At 37.1% G+C, this 21963-nt stretch overlaps 1 protein-coding gene across 1 annotated transcript; it reads left to right on the top strand.

Moving 5' to 3' along the window:
* Positions 1-16865: 16865 nt before the first annotated feature.
* LOC106087972 (uncharacterized) lies at positions 16866-21432 on the top strand. The gene is made up of 6 exons (XM_059367393.1): positions 16866-16988; positions 17126-17430; positions 17503-17675; positions 17732-17791; positions 17863-17932; positions 21300-21432. Exons 1-6 carry the CDS (start codon positions 16866-16868, stop codon positions 21430-21432), a joined length of 864 nt encoding a protein of 287 aa, XP_059223376.1.
* The last annotated feature ends 531 nt before the right edge of the window (positions 21433-21963 follow it).

Below are 21963 nucleotides of genomic sequence, written 5' to 3' on the forward strand. Positions count from 1 at the left end.
AATATATTTAACGGTTAAGCAATTTTTAACAATATTTAAACGACTTTTTCAAAAATAATTAAGAATTATGACGACAGTTGCAAATTTTCATTCCCTGTAGGATATGTACAGAGACAGGTTACTAGTTCTTCAGTATACGACCGGTATATTTGGGCAATTGACTGCACATTTCCCGGAGGGTAAAGATAATTATATCTTCAAAAATCAAAAAGAATTATTAAGATATTTCTTGCTAGTTATTTTCGATTCTCTCACACTGTACGTTGTCAAATCGACCCCATTGGATAATAAAAGTGAATTAACACACAGATATTATCAGATCAATCACAAATGTTTGTAAGTCAACGACAGCAAACAATTTTTTACATTTAGAAAACCTCTCGTGCACCCTCTTTTTGGATTGCAAACCAGTTTTTTTGAGCTGTTAAGAAACGAATCTTTGTTCAATCTATCACACGATTGTGTGCTTTCAAACGCCTAACCATCGCCTGCGTACATAGACTGACTTGAAAGTTATTTAAACTTAAGATTGTTGAACATACACAAAAATCATCCACGCATGTTGACAATTTTTTCAACAACGCCTGTTCTTGTTAATGACGCCATTATTTTGCAACCCTGAGTAGAAAAAAGGTATAAGGTAATTGCATGAAATTATTAAATAAAATGTAATCTCAAATTTTCTCCGAATTTGCAACGGTTTTACTAGGGTCGTATCTTTTCTATCGTTGTATCTATTTGTCTATTAAAAGCACGTTAATCTTCGAACGAGTAAAGCTAGCCATTTGAAATTTGTTGAGCCCCTAAGGGTGTAATTCGAAATCATACTTTGGACAATGACTTCTGTTAGGACTTCGAACAACTCTAGCAAGTATGGTCAAAATCGGTCTACAGTTTCTCAACCAATTTGGCTCATAAAAATTTGTTGGCTCACCAAAACCTTCAATGGGATATTCAATCATACTCACCATAATCCCCAGACTTGGCAACCCTAGATAATTACTTATTTCGGCCTTTAATTTTTTTTTTGTATGGAAAACCATCACCTCAAATGGCAAAAGGTATTGGATCAAAATGGTGAATACATAATTCAATGAAAAGTTTTTCAAAATTAAAAAAAATTCTATTTTAAGACATGAAATTATGTACTTTGTGGCCCATCCACTACAAGTTACAGGATTTCTTGTCAAGTTATGCTTAAGTATGAAGATTGTATGATTAAATCTCCCCGCGCTGATTCTTATTCTTTCACAACCTGGCAACATTGAGTTCGCAAGAGTATATGTATGTTGTATGAGTAAAAAGGACTCCGTTACAACATACAAGCCTCCAGTGTGTCCAGTCTGTTGTCCTTTGTTTCTCAACAATGAAGTATTTGAGGTTTGTTTCTGTCATGTTCGAAATTCGAACATGTCCATTGGCGTCGTATTCCTTTTACAGAGACAGTTGGCCCAAGCTGATGTGGGAGTGGTAATTACTGCATGCGAAGCAAAAATGCGTCAGCCAACAGCCACAGACGTCGTATTAAAGCAGAATCACACGAGTTTATGTCCAAGCAAATGGGTCTCTCGATTTAAATGGCCTTAAAGTTTGTGCTTGAATAAATGCTTGCAATTGGAATTGTTTTGTAATCGCCACAGCCTTTGTACTGGCCACGGAATGGATTTTGAATGAAGCCAACGACCATTTAATTACCATCATTAGGACTGCCTGGTAGTCACACTAATCTTGTTGTGCTGGTGGAAATATTTATGAAGTAGTACCTATCATGATTAAAGACCATAGCGGCAGCGTCTCTAGGAAGTGGTGTCCAAATACACGCTTATCTGTGGGGCCCAATCCAACTCTGCTTATTGGGGACCTTGTTGTTAGAATTGCAGCGCATAGCTTTCATGGAGGAGCCACAGCAGTACAAAGTCAACGACTGTGCACCGAAGTTGATGATGGAACTGCAGATGGCATGAGCTAGTTGCCATTCCGCTTCCGCCTTTTAGGAAATAGACCCATTCCTGGGCGTTGCAAACTTCAAATTGGCCATGTGCGGATGTGTGAGTATTTGTGCGTGTGGCTGACTTAGTTTTATTCATGTGGCAGCAGCCAGCATGGAAATAAACATCCGAACTTTATTCATGCCATGCCGCTGAAGCCACTTAACGCAAATTAAATGCACATTTATGTGATGCGCTCACCGCACCAAAGAGAAAAGCAAGTCCTTTAGACTGCCGCTGTTGGTGGTAGTGGTGCAGTAGTGTAAATTATATGACTTTCAGTTTAACTATGCAGATATGCATGTACAAACACACACGCATGAGTAAAGTCACATATTTGCGCCTACAGCCTGTGGTCATTGAATCGACTTGTGCATGTTAAGGAAAAAGACCAAACCTGCATGATTTATATGGTAGTTCTATATGTGGGTTATATCAAATCAGTGATATAACCCACATGCATGCATGTGGTGCGATTTCGACCTTATCGGAGAAGGGTAGCGAGACATGTAATACCATTCGCTGTATCAAATTTCTTGCAATTTGTGTGATCAGGAAACAAAACCGGGAGAGTAGACTTTATGGGCCTCTAATTTTACCCTACACCACTACAGTTTGTAACACCTAGAAGGAAGAGAGATATACCATTTATCGTTTCCACTAGGTACTTACTTGGCTCCAAACTCAAAAAGCGGTATTGTGTTAAGGTGCAAACAAAAATTGGCATAGAGGTTGAGCTGGCAAACTATCGATATTCGATCCATTCGATTGTTTTGATATTTTTCTTCTAAGCTATCGATACTATCGACATTAAATTTATTATAAAATATTCATATTTTCATACGTAAATGGAGTTTTATTGTATATGCCATACCACATTCAGTAGACAATAATTGTTGATTTAAGATACGTAAGAAGTTAAACATACAAAATTGCTTAATAGTACAGTACTCGAGCTATCCAGCCATATTTAATATTCTATTAAGGTGGAAACATTGACGGATGTTGTACGTTTTTTCTTACTTTGTCGTACTAATTTTGAAGGCTTTCTACTAAAAAACTAACGTTTGGTTAATGGAGTATGGAATTGTTGAAAACCCAACAATTTTTAGCAAGAAAGCGTAAATTTAAACAAATTAATAAGTTTTATCGATGATATCGATAGTATTAAAAAACTATCGATATTCGCGCAAAAATCGATAGTTTGCCAGTTCTATGAAGAAGTCCAGCCATTTTCGGTATAAGGTTAAGGTTTTACATAAAGAGCCCTAAATAATATTTGGTCTGAGAACTCTAAACCCCGACCTTATGCTATATACCCCAACTTGAAATTTCACGCTCTGCAGATTGGCTCCCACCCTACGGTGCTATAATCAATGTTCGTGTAGTAATCCAAATGCCAGTTGCTGTTTATGTGTAAGATAACAAAACCGTTTTGCAAAGTTGGGATCGCAACAGAGATGTTGCTGTTGTTGCTCAGTTGTCTCGCAGTTTTGCCGCAAAAAGAGAAAAGTTCATTGTGCCTTTTCGGTTTCTGGCTCACACTGCAAAACAAAGGAGCATCAAATGTGTGTTTGGATCCTTGTGAGTGTCTGTGCACGATGTTGAGGAAAGCTGAGGTTTTGTGGGCGTACTTTGTTGTGCCCCCACCAAATCCGCAGAGTTGCTCGTCAGGCGGTTAGTTAAACATTGGTTTTTGCCCATAGTGGCGAGCGAGGGCAAAGAAAGTCATGAGCAACGATAAGCCAACGAGGTTTCGTTATGACCAACAATAAGTTAATTCGCCTAAAGGATTAAACATGAGCACAAAGACGAAAACAGAAAACTTATACTAAGAAGTTCATAAGGCATATTGATAGGAATGTTTCATCTTTCGAACTTGGGAAAATTTTAATTTTTCATAATTTGAAGCTAATCAAATGTGGATTAAATCCATTTTGTGCTAACATTAACCGAAAAAAGTTTATCACTAAGAAGGTAAGGTATAACTGGAGAATGCTTATTTTGGTTAATATAAAACAAGTAAAAACATGTTAAGTTAATAAGTTAACCATCCTCTGGGGGCTGGTCTGAATTTGATTCAGGTCCCGAGAAATCTTATACAAGTCACAGTTTCAGCGAAACCGGGCAACAAATCCGCTTTTTATGGTATTAGAACCTTGAATTGAAAGATCGGTCTATTTGGCAGCTATATTTAAATATAGGCTGATCTGGACCATATTTAGCAACGTGTGTGATGACGGGAGGCTTATTACAAGTCACTGTGTAAAGTTTTAGCGAAATCGGGTAATAAATGCAGCTTTAATGGGCTTAAGGCCCTTAATCGGCTTGTCAGTCCGATTTGGACCAAATACTTATAAGTACAAGTAATTGTTCAGTTGTGTATAACAAAATATTGGTCTTTTTTGTAGCTATATCTAAAAATAAACCGATCTGAAACATATACAACATGGATGTCGAAGAGCCTAACATAATTCAATGTATCGAATTTCAGTTAAATCGGATTTGTAAATGCGCCTTTCTTGGGGTTAAGACTTTAAATCGAGATATCGGTTTATATGGCAGCTATATGCAAATCTTGATCGATCTTGACCAAATTGATCTAACTCTCTGTCTCAAACTTCGGCAACATCGGACAATAAATGCGCCTTTTATGGGCCTAAAACATTAAATCGAAAGATCGATCTATATGGCGTGTATATCCAAATCTGGACCGATCTGAGCCATATTGACGAAGGATGTCAAAGGGCCTTACAGAGCTCACTGTCCCAAATTTCAGGAAAATCAGATAATAAATGTGGCTTTAATGGGCCTAAGACCCTAAATCGGAATATCGGTCTATATGGCAGCTATATCCAAAACTGGATCGATCTGGGCCAAATTGACGAAGGATGTCGAAGGGCTTAACACAACTCACTGTCCCAAATTGCAGCAAAATGGGATAATAAATGTGGCTTTTATGAACCTAAGACTTTAAATCGGAGGATCGGTCTATATGGCAGCTATATCCAAATCTAGACCGATCTGAGCCAAATTGATGAAGGACGTCGAAGAGCCTAATAAATGGCATAATAAATGGGCCTATGGGCCTAAGACCCTAAATCGGAGGATCGGTCTATATGGCAGCTATATCCAAATCTAGACCGATCTGAGCCAAATTGACGAAGGACGTCGAAGGGCCTAACACAACTCACTGTCCCAAATTTCAGCAAAATCGGATAATAAATGTGGCTTTTATTGGGTTACCCACCACATCCTTCGGTGGTGGGTATAAAAATAAATAAGCCTTAACATTCATCAATTTAATGCAGTAAAATGTTTCCAAAGTCTGCTTTTAAATGTTGCCGAGTTACTGAGTAATTGTAGATCGTTAGGAAGTGAGTTCCAGAGACGTACAGCGAATATGAACATATGACATTCAGAAACAAACCTCCGATGAATTTTGAGAATAACTTTCTTACCGCAAAAAGATCTGGTGAAATCAATGAATCCATACAGATATTGTGGTGCCTGCGTGTAGATCAGTTTATGCAGGAAAGTAAGCGACCTCAAGTACAACAAGTGCTGTAAGGAGACGCCATACAGGGATAAAGAGTATTCAGAGATGGAGTCGCGCCATCTCAAGCCAAATACTTAACGAGTAAAGCTATTAAAAACGTGTTTAGCTTACGTTTACTTACCGAGTCGCAATTAGCAAATAACTCACAGCCGTAGAGAGTGCGTGGCCCAGAGAGCACGCAATTGTGAATATCCCTGACTAACGACAGAGTCGAAATGATTACTCCAAGTCAGAGTGCTATTAATAACCACGCCAAATTGAGTCGGATAACGGAAGGCTTTAATCAACTCACTATTAAAAATTTCAGCGAAATCGGATAATAATTGCGGCTTTTATGGGCTTTAGACCAGAAGGTCGGTCTATATGACAGATATATCTAAATATGGTCCGATCTGAACCATATTTGAGCCGGATGTCGGGAGGTTTAAAACATCTATTTCTGTTTCTAATTTCATCGAAATCGGGTGATAAATGCGCCTGTTACGGGCTAAAGGCACTAAACCGGTATATCGGTCTATATGGCAGCTATAAGCAAATATGATCTGATATGGGCTATATTTGGTTTGAATATACGGGCCACTCGTACAACTTTCCGTTTCAAATTTCAGTGAAGTCGGACAAAGAATGCGGCTTTACGGGCTTCAGATCCTTAATCGTGAAATCGGTCTATATCTAAATACAGTCCTGTTTGGCCCATTCAAGAAGTTTACCTGTGTATAGAAGAAATTTGAGTCCGTGCCAAATTTTAACTCAATATCTAAATTTTTACAGACTATGTCGTGATTACAACTGACTGACGGACAGACACACAAACATCGTTAAATCGCCTTAGAATTTCACGACGATCAGAAATATATATACTTTGCAGGGTCGGAAATGGATATTTTGATGTGTTGCAAACGGAATGACTAAATGAATACCCTATCCTATGATGGTGGGTAATAGAGCATTAAGTTCTGCGGGGCCGAAAGTTATATACCACCTCCGTGGATTATTTTTAACAATTTCTTTAAAGGACTTCTTTCAACAAAGATATTGGTTTATAGAGGAAATGTAAGAAGTTATGGACCAATGTGGACCGTACTTGTCTTGTAGGTTTATATGGGAGCTATGTATATCAGATTTTGAACTGATTTGGATCATACATAGCATGGATGTTTGAATTTGTGACTTAAAACAACTTCTCCTTTTATGGGCTCAATATTCTATAACGGGAGATCGGTCTGTATGGCAGCTATATCCAAATATCACTGTTTAAAATTTCATCAAAATCGGATGAAAAATGCTAACCTTTTAGGCTCCATACACTATATCGGGAAATCGGTCTGTATGTCAGCTATATCCAAATATGGTCCTATCTGAAGCACATTTGACGGGACTGGGCAGGGGTCCACCAGAACTCACTGTGACAAATTTAATCGAAATCGGATGAAAAATAACCAATTTATTGTCTCAAAATTTATGTCGGGAGATCGGTCTATATAGCTGCTTTAAATAAATAAATTCCGATTTTACGAAATCAGAAGGTCAGGTTTATATACAAAGAATACGAAATCGTGACAAATTTTTTTAGAAAATGATTTAATACCCAATATATCTGCAAAATTATAAATACCCAGCTTTTGGGTATATATAGGTCAATACCCGGGTATGTACCCAATTTACCGGGTAAATACCTATTAGGTATGTACCCACCGCCCATCTCTATACATGGCTTCTATGCATTGCATAGAAATTTCGCCAGCCGCTGAAGTTTTTTTCTGATGTTTTCGCCAGGATTCGAACCCAGACGTTCAGCAGACATGCTATCCTCCGCACTACGATTTGCCCCTGCTCCTTAATGCAATGTATATTTACAGCTGTAGTTGCAAGAGTTCCGTACGATGACTATCTGTAATAGGGCCTCGATATGCTCGCATCAGGCGTTTCTCTGACGTTATTTCGTTTAAAAATTAAAAAAGTCTTAGACAGTATCGTTAGCACCTCGGAGTAACTCAGGTCCTTATTTGATTTCTATTATTCGACTACTGGAACAATCCTCAGAAAGTCCTTGCGATTTCGTTGTTCCCTAAGTTATCCTATTAAAAAAGATATCCTTTCATAACCACAGTGACGTCAAAATATTGCCTCTGCGATAAACATTGCCTTCATGAACTATGGCTCAGCAATCAGAAAACAACTTCACGTAACAATATGACTTTTCCTTTGTAAAAATTTCAGAAGTGTGAACAATTTCTACACTCATAGAAATTTGTTAGTAAAAACAGCAAAAATGTTTGTTGAAATAGCAGAAAATCTGCTGAAAATGGGACAGCAGTAATTTTTGCTAAAACAGCAAACATTTTCAAATCCAATAAAGTTTAAAGAAGCTCAAAAATTTCGAAAATATTTCAAACAATTTTATATCCTTTCATGTTTTTCAATTTTACAAGCATATAATTTAAATTTTTTTTTGAAATTTTGTACAGATTGCCTATTTTTGATCGAATTTAACAGCAGACAAAGCAACTACTTCTATTATATTTATGCTTTTAAACAAAAAATTTACGCCTAAAATAGGCAATTATTTTTATAAATCCTAATTGGAGTTTGGAAGTCCAAAAATTTCGGATGGAATTACTCAAAAGTTTAAAATTTTTAATTTAATATCAACAGACAAATTTTTCTGGGTGTACCCTACTTTTATATGAAATAATTTCTGGTTAAAACATAATTGGGAAATGTAACTTCCATCGAATTTGCCGTTCGTAGATTTCGATCAAATTTTAGTGGGTAATGTGTTTTAAAGCATGCTTGTTTCTTTTCCAATATAACGCCAATATTGGTCTAGCTTAATCGTAGTATGTTTCGGTTAGCATGGTAATTTTTTCCTGCCTTTATCGAATTAGATGTCAAGTGTTATATGCACATCCTGCACAAACAACTTTAATCCTTTAAAGCTGAAAGTTTCCTTTTCACAAGTCATTGTCTAAATCTGTCCATTAATTATTTTAAGCCTCTCGGCAAATGTTAGTCAATTATTTCTGCCTTCTTTTTGGTCCATTGTCATTGCTCGGAAGTTATCACAATGACTTCCACTGTGGATGAATGGGGAGCCAGTACGAAGTATGAGCAATATTCCCGGCTTATGAATAGATAAAATAGCCCGTGTGGGTATGAATGCTGTCAAAGGATTACGTAGCAGCTAAAGAGGAACTTTTTTGCAGTAGCAAGGACAAGCGGCAAGGTCCTCTTCCACAAGTGTATGCAAGTGTGTACACACATTTACTTAGAGCCGTACATAAGGACTGCAACATACATTTCTATGGATATGGAGTGGCACACGTGCAGATGCTGCACAAGATCAAAATAAACGAATGAGAATCTACTCCAATGCTGGTATCGTTTGTGTTTCATACACTTTCACTGTGTAAACATGTAGATGAATAAAGGGCGTACCTAAGAGTGGGTCGTCATGTTATTTTTTGGCCTTGTACTCAATTCAATCGTTAGGATCACGGATTTAATTCTTTGTAGCATTTTCCTTTGCCACATTTCTTCGAGCGCCTCTTGTATTCGCATAGAAAACGACATGCATTAATACATGAATGAAGAGTAATATTTGTGCTCGTACACATGAATGGCAAATTTTCTAGTGATTCTAATAACAAAAGCAGCAAACAAATTACTAGAAGTTCACTTCATGTTATCCTTGTCAGCTTTACTGCAAAAGGGGCCTAATGAACATTGGCAATGCTTAATGCAGTTCCAAGTCATAGGAGAAGACTTGAACACAGTCAAAACGAAAATAAAAGTTACAATTCCAATCCTCCTTGAATGAGTGTCGAATATCAGCATGTACACGCATAAAAGCACATTTTCCCCGAGAAACAAATCTCTTTTATTGGAAAAGTAAAATTTGTATTGTAACTGTGTAGCATTTCCCGCCATAGTTAAATATTTGTTCTGAATTTTCGACTTTTTATGGTAAAGCTTTTATGAACTTTGTCTGCAGTAGCGAATGGCTCTACTACCTGAAAATTGTAAAGTTTTTTAAGGCACAAAGCTTTTGTTTACAGCAAAAAATGATTTGTTACACAAAAAGCTACATCGTTTGCTTTGTTTGTCTCTTCGTATAGAGGCTAAAGCCCAAAGACCTTATTCGTATTTTTCATATGTTAGCGTGCATACATGCTTGTTATTGTTTAGTACTCACAATACAACAGAAGAATTGTGAATGTATGTGAAAATCAAAGCAGAAATTACAAGAATCGGGGCCCAGAGTCCACGAACCTACTTCCACCTTGTGTAATACCCCCATCATTATTCAGAGAGCCGACATCGCCGATCTATGTCTTTAATACAGGGTGACGGACAGGTGTCAAAATTTACCTTTTTCCACTTCTCCAACCTAGAGGGGCTATAACTTTTGATCTACTGAACTGGAGGCCACCGTAGCGCAGAGGTTACCATGTCCGCCTATGACGCTGAACGCCTGTGTAAAATTAGCATTTTTTACTGAACTGATTTGCATGATTGAGGACTCTGGAGAAAGAACTTAACGAGATGAAGAAGTGGTATAAGTCTATTAAAGATATTGGCTAACATTTTCCATTTTTTCTGAAAGCTGACGTCCTCCTATACAAATGTCTAGAAGATTTTTTTCCGCTCAGGAAAAAAAAAGAAAAAGGTATGGACTTATTTCAAAAATTTTCGCCGTTTGGCGAATTGTTTAACGATTTTTTTTGCCAAATGTAGGTTTTCTTTTCAAACTGTAGATCTGCCCATATGCGAATAATTATATACTAGCTAGCGAAACCCATACGCAGTCTAGTCTAATTTCCACTAAGATTAGTTAAAGTGTTTTGAATTTTGTCTGTGACACTACCTCAGAAATAGAACCGAAAAACCAGAGTTCATTTAATGAAAGACGCATTGTATTTGAATGTATGAATGTGTGTGTGTGTGTGCGTTAGGATGTGTAACAGTTTGTTTATTTGCATGCTATATGCTCTTTTATGTAAGTGTGTTTGTACATAAATTAAAGTTTTTCCGTTTGCTGGCTGGCAAGGTTGGGTAACGAGTTCCTTCATCTCGACTTTGTGCAGTCGCTTTAGTAGCACTTTTGGTCGCTTTAGACAACCAGTACCAGGGGTGGCGTTACATCCAAGTCATTTTTAGGTGGCTGGCTTGTAACATCAGCTAATTGGATTTAAAGATAAATAAAACAAAAAAATATTGAATTAATTGGAGCGGTGATTTATCACATTCTGGATGCAAGCTGTGTTATCTACAGTGGGCAAAAAAATTTGAATTGGATAATAAAAAGAAAAAAAATTAATGTCGTATTGGGCCAAATCTTATTGACAAACGATCGACAACCATTTCCTGCAGGTCCTACTTTGCGTCTACATGAATTTATGTCATTAGCTGTATATTCCACCAGCCCTTTCGCTTTCTGCTTGTTAAAGTTTCTTTGCGTAAAAACTTCATACTCAGTTTTCTTCACTTACCTTTCACAGTGTATTCACTATCGGTAAAGGTATAGTAGATGGTCAAATATTTGTTGGCGTTTATTGGGAGAGCGTAATAGCCTTGGGTGGCGGCCAATTCACCATTGCTGTCGGAAACCGTTTCTTTACCAGATCTTTGATAGAGCAACAGACCATTGCTTAAGCGAGCCCTAAAATGAAAGGTGAATAAATAGGATTGCAAATTGAACTTGGCGCTCATTTTTCTTACGTGAGTTCTTTTTCTCCTTGTACGTTTAGGGAGACTCTTTGCTGTATGATCTCCAAGGACTCGTCCATTCTCGACGAGAGAGGTAAAACGTTTTCACAACGACATCTCGATATTTGGCCTAAGGGGCATTGGTTCTGCTGTGTCTGTGGCAGGCCTATTCCGGGGAGAAGGCTACCCAAGTTTCCAAAATTTCCCAGGTTGGCTAGGTTACCTAGATTTCCTAATGGAACCAAGGATGAAAGACCGTTGACAAGATTCCCCAATAGACTGGCTGGTAACAGGGCTCCAATAATAGGTAAACCTTGCTGTTGCAGTTGATTTTTCGCTGGCGCCTGATCATAGAGAATAGCAGATGATATCGACATTTGTCGCTTTACGCGTTCTTGGCTGCTTGTCGGGGTACTTTCACAAAGTATCACCAAGCCAACGACGACTAATCCAATTATCCTGCAGCAACGCTTCATTATTATCAAATGTTTCCTCACTTACTAACCTCCATATGGTCAGGCGGCCAGTGTTATATATATTATTCAGCCAGAGATTGTTCCCAATTCTCAAATGGGAATTCGGATTAGCCGGTTTTACGATAGTTTTTATGATGATTGTTTTACGAGCGCATTGCGGACGATGCGGCCAAGTTTGTTCCTTAACATTGCGATTGGTAATGATATTGAATCTCTTTCTGATTGAATGTTATTGTCGCCAAGAGCGAAATTGCATAATAAAAAGTTTAAGTGTCTTATATAACGGCTAACGAGTTCACCGCCACCTCAGCCACCCCACAAGTGCTCTTAAAGTCATGGCCATAGCTTGGAATGCCAAAATCCTTTGTGTTGAGTTGCATCATCCCACTGCTCCAATATAAATCGATATTTGTTCCTTAAAATTCCATGAAAACTGTTTTTGTTTTGTACTCTTAAGAAGCCTTTCTTAAAAAAATCCATCCATAACAATGGAATCAAAGTAATAATACTTGATAAACAACGATAAGGGATAAAAACAAGAAAACAATAGCCAAAGATGAAAATCAGCATCATGTGCTGCAGTGGGCCATAACGAAGCAGAGATAAAGAACTTGAGTGAAAAAATAGGTCACCAAATCAACCCCACAGTGGGCGATTTTCTTTGTTGTTATCAGAATGAATGAAAGATAAGTTTTGACATTATTTTCCAGCAGATAAGATAAGAGTGCCTTCTAATTCCATCAAATATATTGCTTAGTAGTTTTCCGAATGTTCATATTTAACGGTTTGAAGATCCTTCGCTATGTCAAAACAATTTCTGACTTTGTATACAGTAGCGTGTAATGTAAGGTTTACTTTTTGTGATGTTCTTATAAAGGGCTCCTCAACTGCAAGCCGGTCTTGCATATGTGCCTTTGCCAAACTACTGAATATGGTAGTGAGAATGGCCCGTGCGAAGTCGGCGGTGAGTTGGGAATCATTGCATGGATGCCGAACAGTCAGAACAATCAGGGCCACCATCGATCGAAGGAGAACGAATGGAGTGCTGGCCTTTGCTAAGAGGCCAATAAGAACTCTTACAGGAGTTATAACCGGCCGTTTGTGGTCGAAACGGCGAACGAATTGGAAATAAATCGACAACTTTTTATCTGTTGATCTGAGCGGTATAGAAACAATTCAACGTGTCTTTGTCAAATATGCTAGAGTATAGAAGGAAATCTCATTCTGCTCTCTTTATCTTTGATTTAATTAATAATGCCATTAATTCTCCAGAATTATTGTCGCGTATACTCTTGTATATCTCACCCAGACAAATGAGATGTACTGAATTATTCAATGTTCCGTTGCACCGACTATCATAGTCCATTAACACGGAAATTTAAATAAATAAATTAAATAAAATTAAAGACATCAAAATTTTTCAAACAAATGTTTCTCAAAAGCTTTTTAATGAAACATTACTACACATTTGTTTCAAGAACTAGATATTGATAGATCCACTGAAATTTTTTTTTTCAAACATTTTCAAAAAGTAACGAATATTTTTATCAAAATTTATCAATATAATAATTTTGTCCATCACCAAAACACCAATAAAAATTTATTTGAATCTTTGAAAAGTTTTTTTTTAGTCAGACTTAACTATACTGGAAGGAACGAGTATCTTATTTTCTAGTAAAAAATTTACTTAAATATGATATAACAATTTTATTTCACCTTATGTAAATTTTGTTTTGTGTTATGAAAATTTACTAAACTACGGAGTCATATTCTATTACCGCGGAAATCTCATTTAGTTCATGTAATTGGAATAAGTATATAAATTTCCTAAATTTTTACCCCTAATACCAGTTAAAAAGAATTACTTGACTTAAGTTTAAAAATACTACCGCCAAGAAAAATAACATCCGAAATAATTATCTGTGGAATTAATTATAAAATTTTTTTGAAAAAAAAATTTTGGGGAAATTTTTACTGAAACTTATTATCATCGATTTTGAGGACTTCTTCATATGGTGTTCATCAGATTGTAGAAGCATGTAAAAAATTATTTGCTACAACAATTAGTTTAGTTTGAGTAGAATAAAAAGAGGTATATATGTTCCCTAAAATATGTAAGTGCGCATTCAAGATAGTTTTCATAGCTGCCAGTAAAACATATACCCCTTTACGGTTGGAATTTATAAGAATATGTTTTATTAACGTTTTCGAGCAAGCTTGTGCATGCTGAAAAACGAATGGTTGTGTGTAAATTGCTTGCATACATGCATATTACTTTAAGTGTAGGCTATTATCAGTACTGATGTGTGGGTTCGTCAGTTTGTTTTATTTGTAGGCGGGTACGCATCGTTAGAGCCTAAAAAATAGGGTGCAGAAAAAAGACAAAAATTATCAAGTCCAGCAGAGTTGTCGAGGAAAAATGGATGAAAAAAAAAAAAACATATTGCGTTGTGGAAATCGATTTTTATAGGAAGCGAAGTAAAAAATGGCATGTAAGCAGGTCTTCTGCCTAAAAAGCATACTGAATAAAATGGTCTAAAGAGACCGTAAATAGATAAACAAATTTAACAAAAACAAATTGTTGTTGTAGCTGGAAGGTAGCTGAGGTAATAATGATACCGAAGCCTGGGCAGAATCCAAACGAATACTTATTAGCTCTGATTGAAGAACAATAATTTTCAAACGGCTGAATTCATACACATCGCCAAAAGATATTCCAAATCATCAGTTTGTATTCCGCAAAGGTCACTCCACAATAGAACAAATTCATAGAATAACCTATAACGTTGAAGATACTTTTGAAAAGAAAGAGGATGGATCGGTGCACTCGCCACTCATATTGAAAACCGAAACAATCTTACCGGAGAACTACTGTTTGTTGTTAGCGTCATAACTAAGTGATAGATTTTTTCGAGTTGTTCAGGCGTTCCACAAGGTAGTATACTAGGACCGCTTTTATACCTTCTATGCACATATGATTTACTATCTAAAGAAGAATGCATTATGGGTACTTTCGCCGATGATACATACTGTTATAATGGCAAGACACATACCAATCAAGTGTCACATAGGGAAACTGCAAAGTGCCCAAACGGATATCGACCGATGGATGGAGACATGGGGACAATTGAAGAATTCCAAATCTGAGCATGTGAATTTTACGCATCATCATTAAAGACAGGAGATTCAGCGGAATATCTGGGAGTGACCCTTGTTAAGAAACTAAAATGGAATGATCACATAAAGAATAAGGGAAAAGCTCTTGAAATTCCTTCTTGTAAGTTGAAAACAAACTGATGAGTTACAAACGAATTTCAAAGCCCATGTGGGTGTACGGTATACAAATCTTTGGCTGCATAAATGACCATAGTATTGATGTCATCCGAAATTTCCAAAACTGAGTATTGAAAGTCATTGTAAAAGCACCGTGGTATATAAGGAATAAAGATCTTCGTAAAGACCTGAAAATACACACAGTACGAGAGGAAATACAAAAAATGGGAGAGATTGAATTGTCACAAAAACGCAGAGATCCATAAACTACTAGAAGGTGAAGCAACACGAAGAATCCGAAGATACAAAAACCTCTTGTGAGTTTGAACATAAATAGATTAGTTGAATGCTGAACATTGTAGAAGTCATTGTGTAATTTTCAGTTCATTCGGATAAGAATTGCGCCTTATAGGGGCTCAAGAAGCAAAATCAGAAGAAAGGTTTATATGGGAGCTGTATCCAGCTATTGATCGATTCAGACTATATTAGGCACATATGTTAAAGGTCATGAGAGAAGCCGTTGAACAAAATTTCTGCCAAATCGGAAAAGAATTGCGCCCTCTAGAGGCTCAAGAAGTCAAACCCCAAGATCGGTTTATATGGCAGCTATATCGAAACACGGACGGATTTTAACCATACTTAGCGAAGTTGTTGGAAGTGATACCAAAACACCACGTGCAAAATATATTGAGCTAAAACTTTGCAAAGATCCTTTTTTTTTTGTCCATAAGCCGGTTGAGTTCGAAGATGGGCTATATCGGACTACATCTGATAGACCAATCCGCCGATTTAGGGTCTTAGGCCCATAAAAGCCACATTTATTATCCGATTTTGCAGAAATTTGAAACAGTGAGTTGTGTTAGGCTTTTCGACATCCGTGTCGTATATGGTTCAGATCGGTCTATATTTGAATATGGCTATCAAAAAGACCAATAATTTGTTCTACAAAATTCAGCAATGACTTGTACTTATTAGACCTCTCAATATCTGTGTCGAATTTGGTCCAAATCGGACCATATTTCGATAAAGCTGCTATGGGGGCATAAATTATGCATTTTCACCGGATTACGACGAAAGGTGGTTTACATATATACCCGAGGTGGTGGGTATCCAAAGTTCGTCCGGCCGAATTTAACGCCTTTTCAATTGTCATGTTTTTTTTTGTTTTTTCATAGCGTTTTCTATGAAATAACATCTTACTTTTTTTAAGTTTCCAATATGAAAAGTAAAAGTAAAAGCAATGTTTATTTGCGATTAAAAATTTAAACTTCTCTTATGTATAGATGTTCCAAATTTTTACTAGATTTAAGTTCGTTTGTGTATACCTAAAAAATGGTTTAAGTAAACTAAACGAGATAAAAACAACTTTAGCTCCAAATCATGTCCAATTTTTAACATGATTTATTTAAATTTTCGTTCATTTAGAGGTAACTTTTTTTGAGTGTTTCAAATCTCGATGCCTAATTAGTTTGTTCAGCATCAATGCATTTTTGCCCACTGTGCATTTGGCCAAGAAGAGTTCATCCGATGAGAGTAGTAGTAGTAGTTACTGCAAGTATGTCTTGGGTGTTTGATGTAAACAAAGCAGTTGTAAGCCGCCACCAACAAGACAAAGAACAAATGACACCATGACAAACAAGTTAATATTGTCGTTCTGGGCCAAAAGAAGCCAGAAGTACGGTAGCCGTACCAAAGCAGAAAACAACAGTTGCAGCCAGGAGCACGAAATGGCTTTGTTTGTTTCTGTTTCTCGGCGCATATAAATACCTGCACAGCCACAAACTGTGGACGTTCTTAAGGACAGTATCTGACATTTGCATACCAGCGTGCCAACCGACCCCACTACACAGTGCCATAACGATGCAGGGCTTATTTTCCAAAACCAAAGTGCTGATGGTTGTTGTACACATTGCAGCACTGGCATCGTCCAAGCCCATGGAAGAGGTACCGCCATCAGCCATCTGTCTATACAAACACATTTGCGTAGGAATGTTGTAAACAACTACAACAATGACATCTGGAGAAAGTGGTGTTTTCAATTGTCCTTCTATGTGTTTCTGTACTTTGGTCTATTGGAATCTCAAATATTTACCACTCTTTGTTTCCCTTGTCTTTGTCAGGCGCCGCAACGGATGGGAGACACACAGCCCACATACGAGTACCAGCTTATTGTGTGGCCAACGGATTTGGACGATTTTGCAGATGTGATTGACGAACCAGTGCAGAATGATAAACCAGTGACTATAGTCAAAGATCCTGTGGTGGTGATGCCCACCTTGGACGATGATTATGAGGAAAATGGGGAGGATGTTGGAGTGGTGGTTGACACAGCGACACCAATAGTGGATATTCAGGGTCCATCAGACAATGTGAGGATAATGCAAAATTACCATAAAACCTATGCAAACGGAAGTGCCGAGTATATGTGAGTATTGTTTTTGGGATATATAAAAATTCACCATGTTTTCCATTTTTTATTATTATTTTCCCCTCTCAGGTTGGTACTCAGCAATGGTCTGGTCAATTATCAACGCATTGATCTGAAGAAAGTCGATTCCGAGTTACTTCCCGTGCAAAATGGCTACTACACGGTACCCTTAGAGGGCGACCCAATATCCTTCCAAACCACTTATTACCATGCTGATGAGAATGGCTATCATGTTCACAAGAGTAAGTGCTCACCTGATCACCTTAGAAAATTAGTTTAAAAAATGCTTCCCTTTTAGCTGAACTAAGTACCCGCAATCCTACCCATGACTTAAAGTTGGATGAAAACCAGGATTGGAGTATGAACGGCCAATACATTTAATATACGAAAATTTAAATAAAGAACTTGTTTTAATTTTCGTAACAATAGCTGATAAGGGTGGAATATACAATGGCATTGAGTTCCAGCAAATAAATGGTGGTATTAGTTTATTAGGCAGGTTATTCATGGCATCAGAGAATGCTTTTACTTATGAGAAATTATGATATGAGGTTCTCATTATGTTTAAGATGAAAAAGTATGGACCGTATTGACAATCACAATGGATCTAATTATTGACTATGGCATGTCAGGTATATCAATATATGGACTAGTTTGGACCATATTTGGCATGGGTATCGAGACATGCAATACAACTCTCTGTGCAAAATTTTTAAAAAATTGCGTAAATATTGTAAAAAGAACTAACTTCAGCCGAAACCCGCGTTACACAGGAATATGAAAATTATGTTGATGAAAGCAATTTAAAAGGGAATTGGGTTATATCAGCGATGCACAGCCCTTTACGTAGCGTTAATGGCAAGTCACACGTATTCATACGCTCTTTGTTTCAGTCCTTGTTGAGACAGCAGAGAATGAACATGCGCAGGGGTGTACGCATCGTTTTTCTGTTTCTATTATAAAAATAAGAACTTTTATTGATGAAAAGCTTGGAAGGAATGAAAAAGCATTTAAGTTTTTATGTTTATTTTTGCAAAACACCAATCATTTAGTCCAAAAATACGATTTTTTGAATATTGATAGAATTAAAAAATAAACTTAAAGAGAGTATTTCACACATACAGTCACATTTTCATTTTGAGCATCGTTGGTTTATATGGAGTATTACAGTATTACCTCGATTTACGTCCTCAAAAATCTTGTTCCTACTAACTTCGATTTACATACGATCTATGTCGTCTCAGTAGTTTCAAAGCAAAACCCGTGCGATGTGCTTTAACAGAATATAATTAAAGCAAGAAATTTAATATGCTGCTGTGGTATAGCAGAAATTAGTTCTAATCGCTCCCGAAAATTGGTCACCTTGGAATTTCGAAAAATTTGTCGGGCTTCATTTGTAGTCGATTTTCCAATTTTTTTTTTTGCTGGATAGTGCTCAAAACCGCAAATAGAAAGTCCCCTTGGCGTGTACAATATTTGTCTGAGACTTCATAAATATTCGTCTGAGACCCCATAAAGTATATATATTCTTGATCGTCGCGACATTTTATGTCGATCTAGCCATGTCCGTCCGTCTGTCGAAAACACGCTAACTTTCGAAGGAGTAAAGCTAACCGCTTGAAATTTTGCACAAATACTTCTTAGTGGTGTAGGTCGGTTGGGATTGTAAATGGACCATATCGGTAAATATTTTGATATAGCTGTCATATAAACCGATCTTGGGTCTTGACTTCTTGAGCCTCTAGAGTGCGCAATTATTATCCGATTGAAATGAAATTTTGCACGACGTGTTTTGTTATGATATCCAACAACTGTACAAAGTATGGTTCAAATCGGTTTATGTTTTGATGTAGCTGCCATATAAACCGTTCATGGGTCTTGATTTCTTGAGCCTCTAGAGGGCGAAATTCTCATCCGGTTTGGCAAAACTTGAGTACAACGGTTTCTCTCATGACTTGCAACATACGTGTTTAATATGGTCTGAATCGATCAATAACTTGATACAGCTCCCATATAAACCGATCTCCCGATTTTGCTTCTTCAGCCCCTATAAGGCGCAATTCTTACCGAAATTAACTGAAATATTACACAATGACTTCTACAATGTTCAGCATTCATTTATGGTCCGAATCGGACTTTAAATTGATATAACTCCAATAGCATATCAGTTCTTATTGAATATTCTCGTTTGTCTAAAAAGAGATAGTAAATTTTTTTTATTAACAATTTGGAAAACCCTTCGAGTTCTCAAAGTGCAAATGTCAGTTCCCTCATTCGGGCGAATGTTTTTCTTTTTACTTCATATGTCCCCTATACACATGGACATTTTTTTTACAACAACCAATATTTATAGCGTCCACTTAAAAATGCCGATTTTGAAACATCCTTACCTGAAATGGGTATTTTGGAGTTTTTTTTTAAATTCCGGCAGAAATTATTTTTGGTTTTTTTAAAACACTTTTATATGCAAAATTCAAAAATAATTTTAATGATACCTTTATTTGCATTTTCGCAGGAATTTTTGAGCACTATTCACATAAAAAAAAATAATTTTGAAAATCGGTTCACATATGAAGATTTGACAGCCCGCACAATTTGTTGAAATGACGAGGTGACCAAATTAAGGGGCCCTCCAAGAATCACCTGGAGGCACTTAGGGCCTTGAAGTGTTGCACATGATCTCGATAACACCTTAGCTTTAACCAATGCAAATTTCATGGAGATATCTCTGTCCGTTTTTTCCGTTTCTATTCCATTCTGAGTTGTTTCGATTTAAGTCGCGATTAGTTGGAACTAAAAACGACGTTAATCGTGTTACAACTGTATGTACTAACAAATGAATAGTTGTTCGTAAAGACAAGCCATGTGATGCGCTTTAATTTCTAAGAATTGTAGTTGTAACCTTCTTACTTTTCCTTCATAAGTTTGGCCATTTTCAATACTATTGGCAATTGTCTGTGGCCTAGCTCAATTCTTGCTATTCTCACCAGTGCTAGTCTAGTACGCCGATGCCCAGGTAAAAGCTCTTGATGATGAAGAGATAAGCGATGGTGTCATACCTCAAAGTCTGTTCAATTCCCGTTATGACACTTGATTCAAGTACGATTTTCAATAGCACTCACTGTGTGTGTGTGTGCCTGGGTAAGCATTTCGCGTATCCCGTGATAATGTCACTAAAACAATTCAATTTCATGCGGATTGTTGGGCCAATTCATAACTGAAATTCATTTGATCAGACCTAAATTGGGGCTCTTCCGCAGAGACAATGTGTCTCGGTGTGAGTGTGTGTGTGTTTGTTAACTTCCGATTCATTTCGCACAATTCGATATTGGAAAGGCTCATTGGCTCATTCCTGGGGAAATTTTCATTACGATTAGTTTGGCGAGGAGCATAAAAGTGAATCACTCTAAAGTGTTACGGCGGTAATAAATGGCGGCAGAACAAAACGCCCATAAAACGTTTGCCGCATTCGAGTCACATTGAGATTGACATTTCCACCAAGAATTGTTTTTTTCTCTTGGCTGTACCCTACTTCCGAGTTTCTTTTTTTTTGCTGTAACTTGTGTGTGTGTGTGAGGGGGAGGGATAACATCCAAACAAATCAAACATTTGTAAGCAAAAAAACGCTCTTTCTCCCAACAAATTTACTGACACACAGACATACACATTCATACCACTCAAAACAGACACTTCTTCAAAATGAATTCATACTCGTTGAATGTTGTTGTTATTGTTATATTTTTATGTTACAAGAAGATATGAAATTTTATGTGGTTGCGAAAGTTGGAATGAATTCTGATCTGAAATCCTCAACTCCTTTAGCAGGCTTTATTTTAATAAATAATTCATACGACTTCCTTCCACAGCACATACAAAAAAGCACCCACACAAACCCAGGATGGGTTTATGAACATTCACATCGATCCCTGCCCCACTCCGTTCCAGTACATTGAGTTTGAAGAATATGAAGTTATACTTCGTCCACATATAATGGAGTGAAGTTTATCCTTCACCTGATACTGAAGCTGTTGCTTACACTTGGCCTTCATGTTAAAGTTGGTGGGGGCTCTCTGCACTGAAAGAGCGTTGAGGTGAGTTAATCAGTTTCACATTTGGAGTTGGCGCGATTCCATGTTTTCTTATGTGAACGCGTAAAGCTTCGATGTTCTGCTGGAGGACTACGAGGCAGTATTGATCTTTAGTATGTAATGGTGATGTAGCAACGTGATTTAATACCTGTCATTCAATTTTGATATTGTTATAATCGAATTTAATGTTTATTGTGGGAGCAAAACGATGATTATTTTTTATACCCATTACGTATATACCCAGATCCAGATGGTGAGAAGACGAGGCTATTACTGAAAGGAAGTAAGAAGGAGTTCAGTATAGCTTTTGGTATCATAACGGGACACATAGGACGAGCTCACTTATGTAAAATCGGTGCGGCAAGTGATAGCATTTGTAGGGCATGCGGGGAAGATGATGAGACGTTGGAGCATTTCCTTTGTCATTGCCCGGCTTAGGTGG

This window comes from Stomoxys calcitrans, chromosome 4 (assembly GCF_963082655.1).
Source record: "Stomoxys calcitrans chromosome 4, idStoCalc2.1, whole genome shotgun sequence".
Classification (NCBI taxonomy): Eukaryota; Metazoa; Arthropoda; class Insecta; order Diptera; family Muscidae; genus Stomoxys; species Stomoxys calcitrans.

Bases quoted from the DNA above. Each gene is read 5' to 3' on its own strand.
- LOC106087972 (XM_059367393.1), top strand. From the start codon at position 16,866: ATGCAGGGCTTATTTTCCAAAACCAAAGTGCTGATGGTTGTTGTACAC. The intron at 16,989-17,125 runs GTAGGAATGTTG...TGTCTTTGTCAG, and splicing joins GTCTATACAAACACATTTGC to GCGCCGCAACGGATGGGAGA. The intron at 17,431-17,502 runs GTGAGTATTGTT...TTCCCCTCTCAG, and splicing joins AACGGAAGTGCCGAGTATAT to GTTGGTACTCAGCAATGGTC.